The sequence below is a fragment of the Podarcis muralis genome, chromosome 6 (genome assembly GCF_964188315.1).
Source record: "Podarcis muralis chromosome 6, rPodMur119.hap1.1, whole genome shotgun sequence".
NCBI lineage: Eukaryota > Metazoa > Chordata > Lepidosauria > Squamata > Lacertidae > Podarcis > Podarcis muralis.
The window spans coordinates 89,601,988-89,617,362 of NC_135660.1; the positions used below are offsets into that span (position 1 = coordinate 89,601,988).

Sequence of the window (15,375 nt, forward strand, 5' to 3'; positions counted from 1 at the left end):
ACAACCCCTAATTATTATTTTATAAATCATTTTTATTAACCGACCAATCAAATCAAATCAAATCACATCACATAAATTCCGAATTACAAAGCCGAATTTTAAATTTTTGTTGGGGGTACCCATATTTCAAGTTCCGAAACAACCCCTAATTTAACATGAATTTTACTATCCAACCAGACCATTGATCCATAAAATGAAAGCAATAAACAATGTACTGCAGTCACACAATCATTCAATTAATGATTAATGTGGAACTGGGTTCCACACAGTCACAAAAACAAAAGGAGAGAGCCGCAAAAACAAAAGCACAAAATAAATAGACAGACCTCAGCGTAACACTCAAAACAGAAGTGTGGCACTCAAATCGGAAGCGTAACTCTCAAAATGGAGCACATTCAGCTTCCAAAAAAAGTTCACAAACCGGAACACTTACTTCCAGATTTGCAGTGTTTGAGTTCCAAGTTGTTTGAGTACCAAGGCATTTGAGAACCAAGGTACCACTGTATATAGTGTTAATGTTTAGTCTTATTATAAGTTATTGTACATTTAAGATAAGTCTGCTGCAACTGGATTTCTTATGGACAGTTCCAATCCTGAATATATTGGATTTGTGACCATTATGCTCATTTGCCTTCAGTGGCAGTAAAGCTCCACTGAATGAAATACAATTGCCTCTGGTCTATTTTCTGGGAATCCTGCAATGTCTTTAAGTTTTTACTCTGCTAACTAAATGTCGGAGTTCCACTCTGGATCAATATTGAGTAGAATTTCACGACACAGAAGAAGGCAGCTCCACCATCCGGAAGCAGGACAGAATCAGTCCTGCTGGCTCTCTTTCTCTCACAACCTGCTCCAGGAGAGTCCTACATGTTGCTGAACAATGGACCAGGCAGGCCCAGAGGGGGTGCTCAAACCCCATGTCCAGTCCGTGTCTGTTGGGGAGGGCTCCAGAGTGATAGGCTAGAGGGGAAACGTCTCAAGCTGAAGGAATTGAGTCAGGGAGACCTCGCTGCGTTACTTTCAGCGAGTAAAAGTCAATTGTCATTGTGACTACATTATTACATGAGCACTGTTCCACAGCATTTGATATTTTCATTTACATACATTCATTCGAAATAAAGATATTCTGCCACCACGCTGGCAAAGAATTCTACGAAACAGTAGTCAATATCCAGAATCACTGTTCAGTGTTGGACATCATATTTGACCGTACGCCAAAAGGTCGTCATTGCTCTCTCCTGCGGCGGCGGCGTAACGGGGGCGGCTATCTCTGCTTGAACATATGTTCTCCAGAGCCGGCCCATCCCCCCCACACACACACTGGATAACCCTGATGCTCCCTAGGTCCCCGGCTGGGGACTGGGGAGGGAGAACGCCCAATGCCTGAGCCAAGGTCTACCCACATTTGAAATTTAATAAAGTTGTGGCCAATTTAATCCCATAGCACGTTGTCTTGAGTCGTTATTCCACATGATGGGGGGACCGCGTGGGATCTGGGGACTCCGCCTGTCCACGCAAAAGTAAAGGGACCCCTGACCATTAAGTCCAGTCATGGCCAACTCTGGGGTTGCGGCGCTCATCTCGCTTTACTGGCCGAGGGAGCCGGTGTACAGCTTCCGGGTCATGTGGCCAGCATGACTAAGCCACTTCTGGCGAAACAGAGCAGCGCACGGAAACACCGTTTACCTTCCCGCCGGAGTGGTACCTATTTATCTACTTGCACTTTGATGTGCTTTCAAACTCCTAGGTTGGCAGGAACAGGGACTGAACAATGGGAGCACACCCTGTTCCGCCGACCTTCTGATTGGCAAGTCCTAGGCTCTGAGGTTTAACTCAGAGCGCCACCCGCGTCCCACAAAGTTTGGTACTTCACTTCATTTAAAGATTTTCAGAGACTTTGAGACTAAAGATTTCATTTTGTACTTGTTATGGTTTGAAGGGATTCTATAAAGATTGTCTATTGCGTATTTATATGGTCATTGTGTTGCCTAGACATTGCTGACAGGGCAAGGAATAGCCTATACAGAGGGCAGGCACTCAGCCAAATGGAGCTCTCTTTCTCTTCTGACGGAAACCTTTAAAACAGTGGCGAAAAGTGGCTGCGGGAAAGCCACTTCCAAAATAGAGAGGAGGTGGGGTTGCGGGCCCACGCCCTCCCCACGCACATGGGGGCTGGCTCACAGCCCCCGCGAGAATGAGGGAATCCTCGGGCATGTCATCTCCCTGCTTAGCCAATCTGCTGGTCGAGGGGTGGCAGATCCGGTTTCCCACCCCGCCCACCCTTTAGTTTAACACTCTGACCTTGCTATGGACCTCGGTTGGTCGCCGTTAAGGGGCCTGGTAGGATTTTTTTTCACTTGGCAAATTGGCACCGGCCATTTGGTTTTTCGTCTACCTCATAGCAAATCGTCTCAACTTCTCAGCATTGGCGGTTAGGCATTGGTAGGGGTATTGTTATGCAGATATGGGGGGGAAGGAAGTGCCATCACCTTCCCCCAAAGCAAAGGGTAGTCCGGTAAACGGATTCCGGGGGGTGTGGCCCTGTCCAAAGCCTATGGAGGTGTGGGCCTAAGGCACGCCCCCGAGTGGTGACCCCGGAGGAGCTCCTAGTTGATGTACATTAGCAGGACTCCCCCTACTGGTGGTTAACCCTTACTGGTCATCATGCAATCGGGCTAAAGCCGGTTAGCTGATAGTACCTATGCCTAAGCCAATACCGCTCAATTCCTGCAATCAATAAAGTTGTGGCCTTTTTTCGCCCATTAACCTTAAATACCGTGCCCTGTGTCTTTATTTCACAAGGGGGGAGGGGGACTTGCCATGCAACAACTTTTACCTTTAAACCCCACCGCTTGGAAGTTGCAACAGTATCTCGGACCAAGGTTGGCAATAAGCTGCAGGGTTCCCACGGAGAGAGCTTCTTCAAACAAATACATCGGGCCCTGGCACCAAGTCAAGGAGCTCTTCTGTTTCCAAATCCGTGGGGTAGCCACATAACCGTAGACGTCGATAAAGGAAGATGGGTCCATGGAGACAAAGTTGCCTGGGAGAGGCTGGATGTATTGCATCTGCAACAGGGGGAAAAAGGAACTGCTGAACGGCTATGCTACGTTTGGGTAGCTCAGTCAGCTCCCCCTGGAACTCAGGTCTAGGCTAGGCTAAGCTAGAAGCCTTCTCTCCAATATACGGTATACGATATCTTTATTGTCATTGTCCCATGCAGAACAATTAAATTGAAAAACTACATAAAACTACATAAAAACTACATAAAACTACTACAAAACTACATAAAACATTCAAAAACCCCTAAAAACTCTAAAACCCCATTTTAAAATACACTATACTATAGAGACCCCTTATGCTGCATTTAGAACCAGAATTGCATTTACGTAGAAACTGTTTCTCAGACGGCTAGTCCTAGTTTTTATAACCCTGTACCTTCTTCCAGAAGGCAGAAGCTGAAAGAGATCATTTCCGGGGTGCGTACTATCCTGCACTATCTCTTCCGCTTTCTTATGGCACCTGGAAGCATAGATTTGATCTAAGGTGGGAAGAGTGCACCCAATTATTCTCTCTGCAGTCTTTACAACCCTGGATAGCATTGTTTTTTCCCTGGCCGTGCAGCTCCCAAATCACACACACAGACCATAAGTTAATACGCTCTCCGCAGTGCAATGGTAAAATGCCATCAATATCTATTTTTCTAGGATTGTCTTTTTCCCGGGAGCAGTTTTCCCGGGAAGAAAGCAGCGGGGCGAGAGGCAGCATGAATAAGCCCAGCGTCAATCTCACCTGAGCACAAAGTGATTACCTTTGCAGAGCCAACTCTCTGCCCGTTGACATAGGCTGAAATGGTGCAGGTCTGTTTCGTTTCTTTAGCCACGGTCACCGCCAGATGATGCCACTGCCTGGTCACTAGCAGCTTGGCACACCTGAACTGGACTTGAGATAAGGCAGAGGACCGCCCAAGGTCTCCAAACTCAGGTTCCATCATGTCTGCAATGGCAGAAGCTAGCAAGTCATTCACAACAAATACAAGCGTGTAACATTCCAACTAAAGTACTAGATGCCATGAAAGGACTTGATTCCTATTGATTGTCAGTGGATATTAGGATTCCTAATGACAAACCTAGACAGCATCTTAAAAAGCAGAGACATCACCTTGCCAACAAAGGTCCGTATAGTAAAAGCCATGGTTTTCCCAGCAGTGATGTATGGAAGTGAGAGCTGGACCATAAAGAAGGCTGTTCGCCGAAGAATTGATGCTTTTGAATTATGGTGCTGGAGGAGACTCTTGAGAGTCCCATGGACTGCAAGAAGATCAAACCTACCCATTCTTAGTGCTCACTGGAAGGACAGATCGTGAAGCTGAGGCTCCAATACTTTGGCCACCTCATGAGAAGAGAAGACTCCCTGGAAAAGACCCTGATGTTGGGAAAGATGGAGGGTACAAGGAGAAGGGGACGACAGAGGATGAGATGGTTGGACAGTGTTCTCGAAGCTACAAACATGAGTCTGACCAAACTGCGGGAGGCAGTGGAAGACAGGAGAGCCTGGCATGCTCTGGTCCATGGGGTCACGAAGAGTTGGACACGACTAAACAACAACAACATTAGGATTCCTCAGTGACTGCAAATACATCTCTCCTCTGGGTAAGAACCCTGGAGAAATATATCTTGACTAGGAGGGGTTGGGGAATCTTAAGACTATCCGTGCAGCTGCCGGCAACATTTGTGCAATGACATTCCACGCAGCACTCACAATCGTGGCAGAAGACCCAATGTTAAAACGTTGCAGTTTGAGTGTTAGCAAATGTGATATCCCTAAATCAGAGCTGTTTCAAGTCTAGAAAAATGTCTGCCCCCCCCCCACCGGACAAATAAGCACCCGTTGCTTATTTATTGTGTGAAAGTATGTGGCAAGACCCTCAGAAGGAAACGGTGACTGTTAAGTACAGAATCTGTACATTGGCTCAGCTTTACGCAGAAATTGGATTTACCATGGCGTCAGCAAGCAAGGGGACAAGCAAAAGTTTGACTCTTATTCCCGCAGAAGGCAAGGCCAGCAAATTGTTTGTCCCCTACAGTGCCAGGTGGAGAACCACCCCCTGTTTCAGGACATTATAAATCCAAGATTTCTGCAGGAAAGAACCTCAAGAAGGAAGGTTTTCTTGGGGTTGATACCACAACTGGGAACAAGAAGCAGCAGAAATTAACAGATGTACAAAGAAGTAGATTAGAAGGGAATTTCAAAGTAGCACTAATTAGGAGGGGAGCCTAGCAGATTCCTGAATGTTTCTTTTGCAAACAGGGTTGCGAACCGTTCTGTAGATGGGTGGACCTCGTTCCTTCTTGCTTAATGGTGTAATGAAGGGGGGAAGTGCAGGGAGCTAAATGCAGTATTTAAAAAGAAGAAAAGAAGAAAATGTTGGCTTTAGCCCTGGACTTGAAAGTTGGGAGCCACAAAGAGACCCTACTCTCTGGTCAGTAATGCATCTGGAAATTGGGAGATTCTCCTTGCCAGAAAAGGCACCTCATGCTGGCTTTGCCTTCGGTTATATGCTCTCTTACAATTTAGAATATTCATTTAAACAACCTTAAAATGACTTCCCTTCTTCTCTTTCCATGATTCATTTTGCACAACATAAGTCCTTGCATATGATACATAAACTAAACCATTCGGTATTCCATTATTACATCAATCAAAACTTATTTACACTGTTGAATTTATCTTAATGCTGCCCATATTTCCAAGCGTACACAATTCCCCCCCCCCCCCGTATATTCAATAAGCATTTTCTAAACTTCTTTAAACATATGTTCTTCTTGTCCTCTTATTCTATATGTTAAGGCTGCAAGCTGCGCATATTCTTTCAGCTTATGTTGCCATTCTTCTTTATAATAATAAAATAATAATAATTTATTATTTATACCCCGCCCATCTGGCTGGGCTTCCCCAGCCACTCTGGGCGGCTTCCAAAAAAGTATTAAAATACTGTGGTACATCAAACATTAAAAGCTTGCCTAAACAGGGCTGCCTTCCGATGTCTTCTAAAAGTTTGGTAGTTGTTGTTCTGTTTGACATCTGGTGGGAGGGCGTTCCACAGAGCGGGTGCCACTACTGAGAAGGCCCTCTGCCTGGTTCCCTGTAACTTGGCTTCTCGCAATGAGGGAACTGCCAGAAGGCCCTCGGTGCTGGATCTCAGTGTCTGGGCTGAACAATGGGGGTGGAGACGCTCCTTCAGATATACTGGACCGAGGCCGTTTAGGGCTTTAAAGGTCAGCACCAACACTTTGAATTGTGCTCAGAAACGTACAATTTGGGACCTCGCTCATTTTCCATTTTGGGGCTAACGAAACACAGGCCGCAGTAGGAGCATACATAAATAACCATTTTTGACACCTGGGAATTTCCATCTGAATTATCCCCAACAAAAAGGACTCTGGGTGTTGTTGTTTTTTGAAAAGTACTTTTAAACATTTTCTTCAATTCATTGTGGATTATTTCCCAATACAGTGGTGCCTCGCAAGACGAAAAGAATCCGTTCCGCGATTCTCTTCGTCTAGCGGTTTTTTCGTCTTGCGAAGCAACCCTATTAGCGGCTAAGCGGATTAGCGCTATTAGCGCCTTAGTGGCTATTAAAGGCTTAGCTGCTAAAAGGCTATTAGCGGCTTAGAAAAAGGGGGGGAAGCGGGGGGAAAATCGCAAGACTAGCAAGACGTTTCGTCTTGCGAAGCAAGCCCATAGGGAAAATCGTCTTGCGAAGCAACTCAAAAATGGAAAACCCTTTCGTCTAGCGGGTTTTCCGTCTTGCGAGGCATTCGTCGTGCGGGGCACCACTGTACTCTTTTTCCCTTTTACAGGTCCACCACCTAGGAAAGAATGTTCCCTCAACCTCTTTGCATCTCCAGCACTTATCTGATTCTGTCTTATATATCTTAGCAAGCTTTTTTCTTTTGCATTTTCACCAAGGCCACTCATGGGCCCTGGCCCTCACCCTACACAGGCTTTACCTAGGGCCTGGAATGCCACTTCCTCAGTGGAGATGGTCAGGCAGCCATCCATGGGAGAAAAGCTCACAGCAAAGCAGACAAATTCTTCTTCTGTCCTTGCCATGTGACGCACCAGCGTGAGGAACCGGAGAGGGTGGCCGCTGTGAACAGAGCCCATCTTGCTGACCAGGAACCAGGAGGAGAAAGTCAGGCCATCCAATGGGGGGAACGGCCTGGGGCCTAGAGAACCAGAAAGGAAGGTTGCAAGTCAAGTACAACCGATAGCGATGCGCCTGGACTGTCCTGGTTGCAGGTAGTGCAAAGTTATCCTGAGGCACAAGGAAATGTGTCTGCCTCCAGGAGCTTTAATGTCAGGGGAGCACTGTTAGAATTCCTGCTCCGTGATTGCAGTCATGCGGTTTTTTTCTATCACATGACGGTATATGTTTTGACTCCACAAAGTGGGAAGTGACAGAGACAGGATATTTGTGTTACTGTGTTCCGTGAAGTGGGACTATTGTCCTTTATTCTTTCTCTCTTTGCTGTCTAGAGAGAGAGGGAGCCATGTTGCAGTGCTCCGTGTGTGTTTATATGTAAATGAAGTAGATTAGCCAAAATGCTGAGTTGCTGAGGCCTGTCATGCATGATGCGCAAACTCTGCGGATCCCTAAGTGTAGTGATCAGGTGCGGTCGCTATGAGGAATCATAACAAATATACAGTAAGCCATCTGTGTCAGCAATGAAAGCATTGTGTTGACCGAGTTTAAACTATTTTGATATGATTTTTGATCAATCTACACCTCTGCATCCCTGTTCCGTTTCTCTTTCTTGACCAGTCATGTACACTGCCAGTTGCTTCGTCAGGCAGGCATCCTGGGTCATCAAAGACAGTGGGCAAGCTTCTTTGATGTAGGTTTTCTGATATGTTAATCTTAGGATGTTAATCTTAGGGCCAGGAAACAGATCTCACCTGAAGGTGATAATGATCACTGTCTTCCTGGCCATACTTCTTATCATGTATATTGCTTGTTTATCACCTCCAGGGGTTGCCAGATGCACTCCTTTGTAGTTCTGTTTTGTTTACCCCAGAAATACGTGTGCTTAATTAGTTTTGGTAGTTTAACTTTGTCCCCACGTGGGATTTGTTGAAATGCTCAGAAGACATCTGATTGGTTCTTTCGAACACTCTGTAAAAAGTTATTTTGTGAATAAAACGACCTGGGCCAGGGGGTGGAGGGAGAGATTATTATACGCACCCTTCCCCGAGTCTTGCTGGTTCAAGCCTCTGTGTGTATTCTTTTTAATCAGAGTTCAATCCTTCCTTTACTTTGAGAACGCCTCACCTAAGTGTGCCGGTGTCGGTTGGCATTGGTCGCTGTGATGTTCGGGCTGAAGAAAGCTTTTGAAGCTCCCAAACGAACGACCAGGAGGGAGAGAACATGCCAGTCGGGCATGTGTCTCTCCCAGGGTCCTACTCAAGTGTAGGCTGAGCTCCTGAAAAGCACAACCTCACTTTCCACACAGAAGAAGTGGAGAACCTGAATGGAGGGCACTGAACAGGTTTATCATCTTGGCTGGGGGAGGAGTGCTCCCTAAAATATTAACCTGTGAAGCATGCCTTCCCATCCCTGTCCCTGTGGGATGACTTCAATGTCTACCCGACCTCCCCTGAATTATTTGAATTAATGTACAGTCAGAATGCAAGTTGGTAAGTAGGGGCCTTATGCTTCAACACCTGTAAAGTGTAGGGGATGGGTCATAGCTCAGTGGCAGAGCATAAGGTACCAGCTTCCATCCCTGGCAACTTGAGGAAGGGCTGGGAAGCATGTCTGCCTGCAACCCTGGAGAGCCATCTAGTCAGTGTCAACAATACTGAACTGAATGGTCTGGCATTGAACAAGGCAGCTCCTTTATACTTCCAATTGAAGGGGACTATAAAGGGACGTGGGTGGCGCTGTGGTCTAAACCACAGAGGTTAGGGCTTGCCGATCAGAAGGTCGGCGGTTCTAATCCCTGCGCTGGGGTGAGCTCCCGTTGCTCGGTCCCAGCTCCTGCCAACCTAGCAGTTCGAAAGCACCTCCGAGTGCAAGTAGATAAATAGGTACCGCTCTGGTGGGAAGGTAAACGGCATTTCCGTGTGCTGCTCTGGTTCGCCAGAAGCGGGTTAGTCATGCTGGCCACATGACCCAGAAGCTGTCTGCAGACAAACACCAGCTCCCTCAGCCTATAGAGCGAGTTGAGCGCTACAACCCCAGAGTTGCCCATGACTGAACCTAATGATCAGGGGTACCTTCACCTTTACCTATCCAGCCGATAAAAATGTAAAGGACCCCTGGGTGGTTAAGTCCAGTCAAAGGCGACTATGGGGTTGCGGTGCTCATCTCGTGTTCAGGCCGAGGGAGCTGGCATTTGTCCACAGACAGCTTCCCAGGTCATGTGGCCAGCATGACTGAACCGCTTCTGGCGCAACAGGACACTGTGATGTAAGCCAGAGTGCACGGAAATGCCGTTTACCTCCCCACCATAGCAGTACCTATCTATCTACTTGCACTGGTGTGCTTTCGAACTGCTAAGTTGGCAGGAGCTGGGGCAGAACAACAGGAGCTCATCTCGTTGTGGGGATTCAAACCGCCGACCTTCTGATCAGCAAGCCCAAGAGGCTCAGTGGTTTAGACCACAGCGCCACCCGTTTCCCTGTGCCAGCCGATAGCTGGCCAGGGAAAAGAAGGTTCTGCTCTTCCTTTGCTTCCTGCTCCTCCCCAGTCAGCTCCCTCCCCACATTCAAATGGTTGAAGGGTGTAGATCATGTGGGTAGTTTTAAGTCCTTCTCACAGTTTGCACCAGACTTTATGTTCACCTGGAAATATTTACCTTTCCCAGTTCCTCCCAAGATGGAGGATTCAGCGTTGGGGCCCAGAACAGTAGACAATGCTGGAAGAAACAGACAACTGGAAAAGCACAGAAAGACAAGACAATATTGGTATCTTGATAGATCGATAGCAATCAAAAGACTACTTGAATACGTCTCTCGCAATCAGCTTTGCGCCTGCTCTAGACTCCCCCCTACCTAATCCTTATTATTCCTCATTCATTCATTTATTTTACTTTCAATATTTTATATGCCACCTTTCAGTGCAAAGCCCTCCCAAGGCCACTCAAGTTAACGTTTAAACTATACAACGCATTGAAACAATCTCCTTATAAATACAAAAGCACTTAACAGCCGGCACAGCAGTTAAAATAAAACCAATGAAAATGAAAAGAAACAGTAGCAGTTTAAATATCCAGCACAGCACCTCCATTAAAAGCAGACTGAAACAAAAATATTTGGAGGCTCGTGTAATGTTAATGAAGATGGGATTTAAACCTATATCCAACAGGAAGGAGTTCCACAGAAACAGGGCCAAGGCTGGATAGGCTCCATCTCTTACTGCCCAGTAACGATATTTTCTGATGGATTTGACCATTCGTGAAAAGAAACTGCTCTCTAGAATGGGGAAAAGGTGAGGAAAACATGGGGACGAGGTTTTCATGCTTACCTCCTGGGCTACCTGCTTACTGAAAATCTTTGGGAGGACCTCAAAGCATAGGCAGCCAAGGAGGCTATGCATCACCAATAGTGGTAGCACCACCACCATCATGTGTCTACAAATTAGCCTCCTTTCTGCTCTTCGGGATGAAGATTTCCAGGCAAACTCAAAAGGCTGCCTAATCCTACATCAACAGAAGGTGGGATCAAAGATGCTGATCTTGGTTCAGGGGGTACACGCACTGGATGGGTTCTCAAGTACATATGCAGGCCCTGGGTGTGAAAGGATTTCCCCATTCATCTCAATGGCAGGGGCACTCTCACGGCCATCTCCCACGGCTGAAAAAGGTTGCTGACCCCTGCTATAAATCATCACAGGGTAGAATTGAGAAACCCTTAGCATGGAATTGCCGTACATTTGACCCATGACCTGTTTTGTTCTCAGAAATAGGCAATTTGTCTGCAAGCTGGCAAAGTGACAGGAATACGAAAGAAGAAGAGAAGAAGAGTTTGGATTTGATATCCCGCTTTATCACTACCCTAAGCGGCTAACAATCTCCTTTTCCCTTCCTCCCCCACAACAAACACTCTGTGAGGTGAGCGAGGCTGAGAGACTTCAGAGAAGTGTGACTGGCCCAAGGTCACCCAGCAGCTGCATGTGGAAGAGCAGGGAATCCAACCCAGTTCACCAGATTATGTGTCCAATGTGAAATGTGACACCACAATGAAGCTGTGTGCCATTCTTGCAAATGGAATGCAAAATATATGGGGCCAAAGGCAGAGGGTGTTAGTGCCAAGCTAGAGAGGCACAAGCAAATGCGGTACCCGTATCCTTCCAGGGACATGTCAAATTCCACAAATGAAGGTGCCAGGCAGGCATGATGGGAATCCAGGCTGCGTGGCGTCGTCATGGAGACCAGGCTCATGGCTGCCTGGAGAGCTACGGCAGAGCTGTTGGATACCCAGGATGCGTCTGAGCCCAGGGAAGCCCGATGAAGATCTGCGGAACTTTTCGCTGTAGTGACTACGGAACCTATAACGGCAAACGCATAGTGTCATGCAATCTGTTATGGATCTTGGGTTCTGCCTTCAAGGAAGAACTTCTGAGAGGTGCAACTGGAGGAAGAAGAAATGTAGCTATAGGAACACAGCAAAGCATTCCACAACTGGGAGTTAGGACTGTGATCTGAGGGCTGATCTGTACAACCAGTGCTATTTTTCTAGAAAAAGAGGTGCCATGAACTTCTCCCTTTTTCTCCTAGAAGGTAAAAAGGGGTTGAGGCACTCATCTCGCTTTCAGGCCGAGGGAGCCAGCGTTTGTCCACACACAGCTTTCCGAGTCATGTGGCCAGCATGACTAAAGCACTTCTGGTGCAACAGAACACTGTGACAAGTGCCAGAGCACACAAAAATGCTGTTTACTTTCTCGCCACAGTGGTACCTATTTATCTATTTGCACTGGCATGCTTTCACACTGCGAGGTTGGCAGGAGCTGGAACAGAGCAATGGGAGCTCACTGGCAAACCCAAGAGGCTTGGTGGTTTAGACCACAGCGCCACCCTATGGCAAAACAGTTGATTTTCAATCTAGTTTGCTTGAAAATAAAAGACAGTAACATTATCTAATACAGGTGTGGCTACACATCGGCTACTTGCTATTGCAGTTTTGAAAGCGACACATTCCTATTTTCATCGGGAAAATGTTGGAGGGTATGATATAGGCTCTGTTACTTTAGACAGGGCATAAGAAAGTTATAAAAGCCCTGAAGGATCAGATCAAAAGCAAATCTATTCCAGCAACGTGAAGCCTGTTAGAATTCCTGCTCCATGATTGCAGTCATGGGATTTTTGTCTATCACATGACGGTGTATGTTTTGACTCCACAGAGTGGGAAGTGACAGAGACAGGATGTTTGTGTTACTGTGTTCAGTGAAGTGGGACAGTTGTCCTTTGTTCTTTCTCTCTTTGCTATCTGATGCTGGAGAGAGGGAGCCATGTTGCAGTGCTCCATGTGTGTTTATATGTAAATAAAGTAGATTAGCCAAAATGCTGAGTTGCTGAGATCTGTCATGCATGATGCACAAACTCTGCGGATCCCTAAGTGTGCCGGTGTCTTTTGGCATTGGTTGCTGTGATGTTTGGGCAGAAGAAAGCTTTTGAAGCTCCTGAATGATTGACCAGGAGGGAGGGAACATGCCAGTCGGGCATGTGTCTCTACCAGGGTCCTACTCAAGAGTAGGCTGAGCTCCTGACAAAGCCTACCCTTTCTTCAGGGCAGCTACGCCTATGAACTGTTGCTGTCATCCATGGAAAAAACACAATTACTGCCAAAGAACTTTCAGGAAGCCAGATAGCTCCCACCCAAGAATGCCAGTCAGGAGCTTTGCAGAACTTCTGCTCCTGGCCAAGCCTCACCTTCATTCCAAGATGCATGACATGAACCACTTCTGTCACAGAGAGAAGTTGAGGATGGACTTACACCAGGCCCTGGTGCTACAGGCAGCCATGTTGTCCTGAGGCAAAGGAACTGTCTGAAAAAGGCAAGTCAAAGAAAGTAAGATTTTGCTCACATGGCCAAGCAAAGGCGACAGGAACCTTTGTGTGAGGCAGCCTAACCCAGTAAAAAAATAGCAGCTGCCAAAATCTGCCTTCTTCCACTCTTCCAGAGGGAGCCCAGTCCTTACTGGAAGAAAGGGGGGGGCAGTCAGGTGGGGATGATAGTTGCTGCTCTTCTGCAGTGACAGATGGTCAGAGGCCAAAAAACAGTTATCAACACACACCAATTCACTTGTACGCCATGCTTCCATTTCACTAAATAAATTAATTTAAATACTGTATAGCTTAGTCTTCAGCCTGTCAATTTTAGTGAGAAATGAATTCAGTTTGGCTAATCCTTATCTGAAATCTAAGCATGCTACTAAGTAAGGCACACGCCAGTAATAAATATATATATATATATATATATATATATATATATATATATATATATGCTTTCGTAGATTTTCACGGGTACAGGAATGCAGGTTTTGGTGTCCTCGGGTATCTTCCCGTGTAAAAGTTGGGGTGTCTAGGCGACGTTTCGACGAGGTCTCACTCGTCATCTTCAGGCTGGTGCTTTCGGCTTCTTGTTACTGGAACAGAGCATGCTCTGTTCCAGTAACAAGAAGCCGAAAGCACCAGCCTGAAGATGACGAGTGAGACCTCGTCGAAACGTCGCCTAGACACCCCAACTTTTACACGGGAAGATACCCGAGGACACCAAAACCTGCATATATATATATATATATATATATATATATATATATATACACACATATATATACATTTTAGCTGTGTATATACTTGGAAGCTTCATTTTATATCTATAATACAGATAAGTATGCTTATCCATTGGGACTGATCCTAAACTGGTAGCCAAAGCCAACAGTGCTGGAAAAATTACCGTAAATTTCGCTCTATAACACGCAGATTTTTTCTCCTAAAAAGTAAGGGGAAATGTCTGTGCGTGTTATTGAGCGAATGTGTGGTCCCTGGAGCTGACTCGCAGGGGCAAAAATCGGCAAAAATCAGGCAAAAATAAGATCGGGCGGGCGGGCGGAGGGAAGGTGGAAGCTGCTGCTTTCCTGCATTCTGCCTCAGGGTCTTACTGCCCACCCGCTTCTGTTGCTGCGTTTGCTCAAACTCATCCCCTGCCCTCCTGGCAAGCAGAGGGTTAAGGAAAGGATCGAGTCCTTCCTTCTAATTCTTTCCTAGTCACACTGCGTGCAGGCTCCAGCCCACCACCTCCTCCTCTCCGTGCTCTAGGGACTCGCAGGCAGCCGAAAAACATGCAGGTGGGGGAGAGAGAGAGAGAGGGCTGGCTTGGGGGGGGGGGACTTTTGCCTTCCTTTCCTCCCCCCCCACCCCGTTAAACTCCTCCCCTGCATTCTTAGCCAGCTGCTTCTCCGCACACCCCTCTTGTGCTTCTTGTCCCTTCTGTGTTTTTCCTTCCCTCCCTATTTAAAACGTGGTGACAAAGCACGGATCCACATGGATCCTCAGGATTTTTGCATTGGGTCACCCCAAATTCACCATCAGATCACATTACATGTCCATGGCTACAGTCTGTACCAAAAAAATCACACACCCACTGTTGCCTTGGGCTGCAATGGTGCAAAAATGTGGTTACAAAGCATGGATCCACAGGATCTTTGCACTGGGTCACCCCAAATTCACCATCAGATAACATAGCATGTCCATGGCTACAGCCTGCACCAAAAAAATCATGCACCCACTGTGGCCTGGGGCCACAATGGTGCAAAAACGTGGTTACAAAGCACGGATCCACATGGATCCTCAGGATTTTTGCATTGGGTCACCCCAAATTCACCATCAGATCACATAGCATGTCCATGGCTACATCTTGCACCAAAAAAATCACGCACCCACTGTTGCCTAGGGTCACAGTGGTGCAAAAACGTGGTTACAAAGCATGGATCCACATGGATCCTCAGGATTTTTGCATTGGGCTACTCCAAACTGTCGGATCACATGTCTGTGGCCACAGCATGAACCACAAAAATCATACATCCACTGTTTCATTTAGAATATTTTTTTTCTTGTTTTCCTCCTCTAAAAACTACGTGCGTGTTATGGTCTGGTGCGTGTTATAGAGCGAAAAATACGGTAAGCATGTTTCAGATTATTATAACAGGCTTCTTTAGTTTTTGTTCTGTTGGTTTTTGTACTTTAAAGTGCAAATATTGATTTGTTTCATAAATGCAGATTAATCAAATACAGCATGAAAGTACGCCAAATAACTTGCATTAGCACAAATTGAGAAATGCCATCTTCGGGAAGGGACACCATTCTGAAC

At 46.4% G+C, this 15,375-nt stretch overlaps 1 protein-coding gene across 1 annotated transcript in view; it reads right to left on the bottom strand.

The window, feature by feature from the left end:
* The window catches only part of WDFY4 (WDFY family member 4), a 191,490-nt gene that overhangs the window by 126,157 nt on the left and 49,958 nt on the right, over positions 1-15,375 (bottom strand). The window contains exons 14-19 of the mRNA XM_077930700.1: positions 12,936-13,051; positions 11,347-11,554; positions 9,864-9,940; positions 7,014-7,232; positions 3,812-3,996; positions 2,837-3,068 (exon numbers count right to left, since the gene is read on the bottom strand). Coding sequence (XP_077786826.1) covers positions 2,837-3,068; positions 3,812-3,996; positions 7,014-7,232; positions 9,864-9,940; positions 11,347-11,554; positions 12,936-13,051 — 1,037 coding nt within the window. The remainder of the gene's footprint in view (positions 1-2,836; positions 3,069-3,811; positions 3,997-7,013; positions 7,233-9,863; positions 9,941-11,346; positions 11,555-12,935; positions 13,052-15,375) is intronic.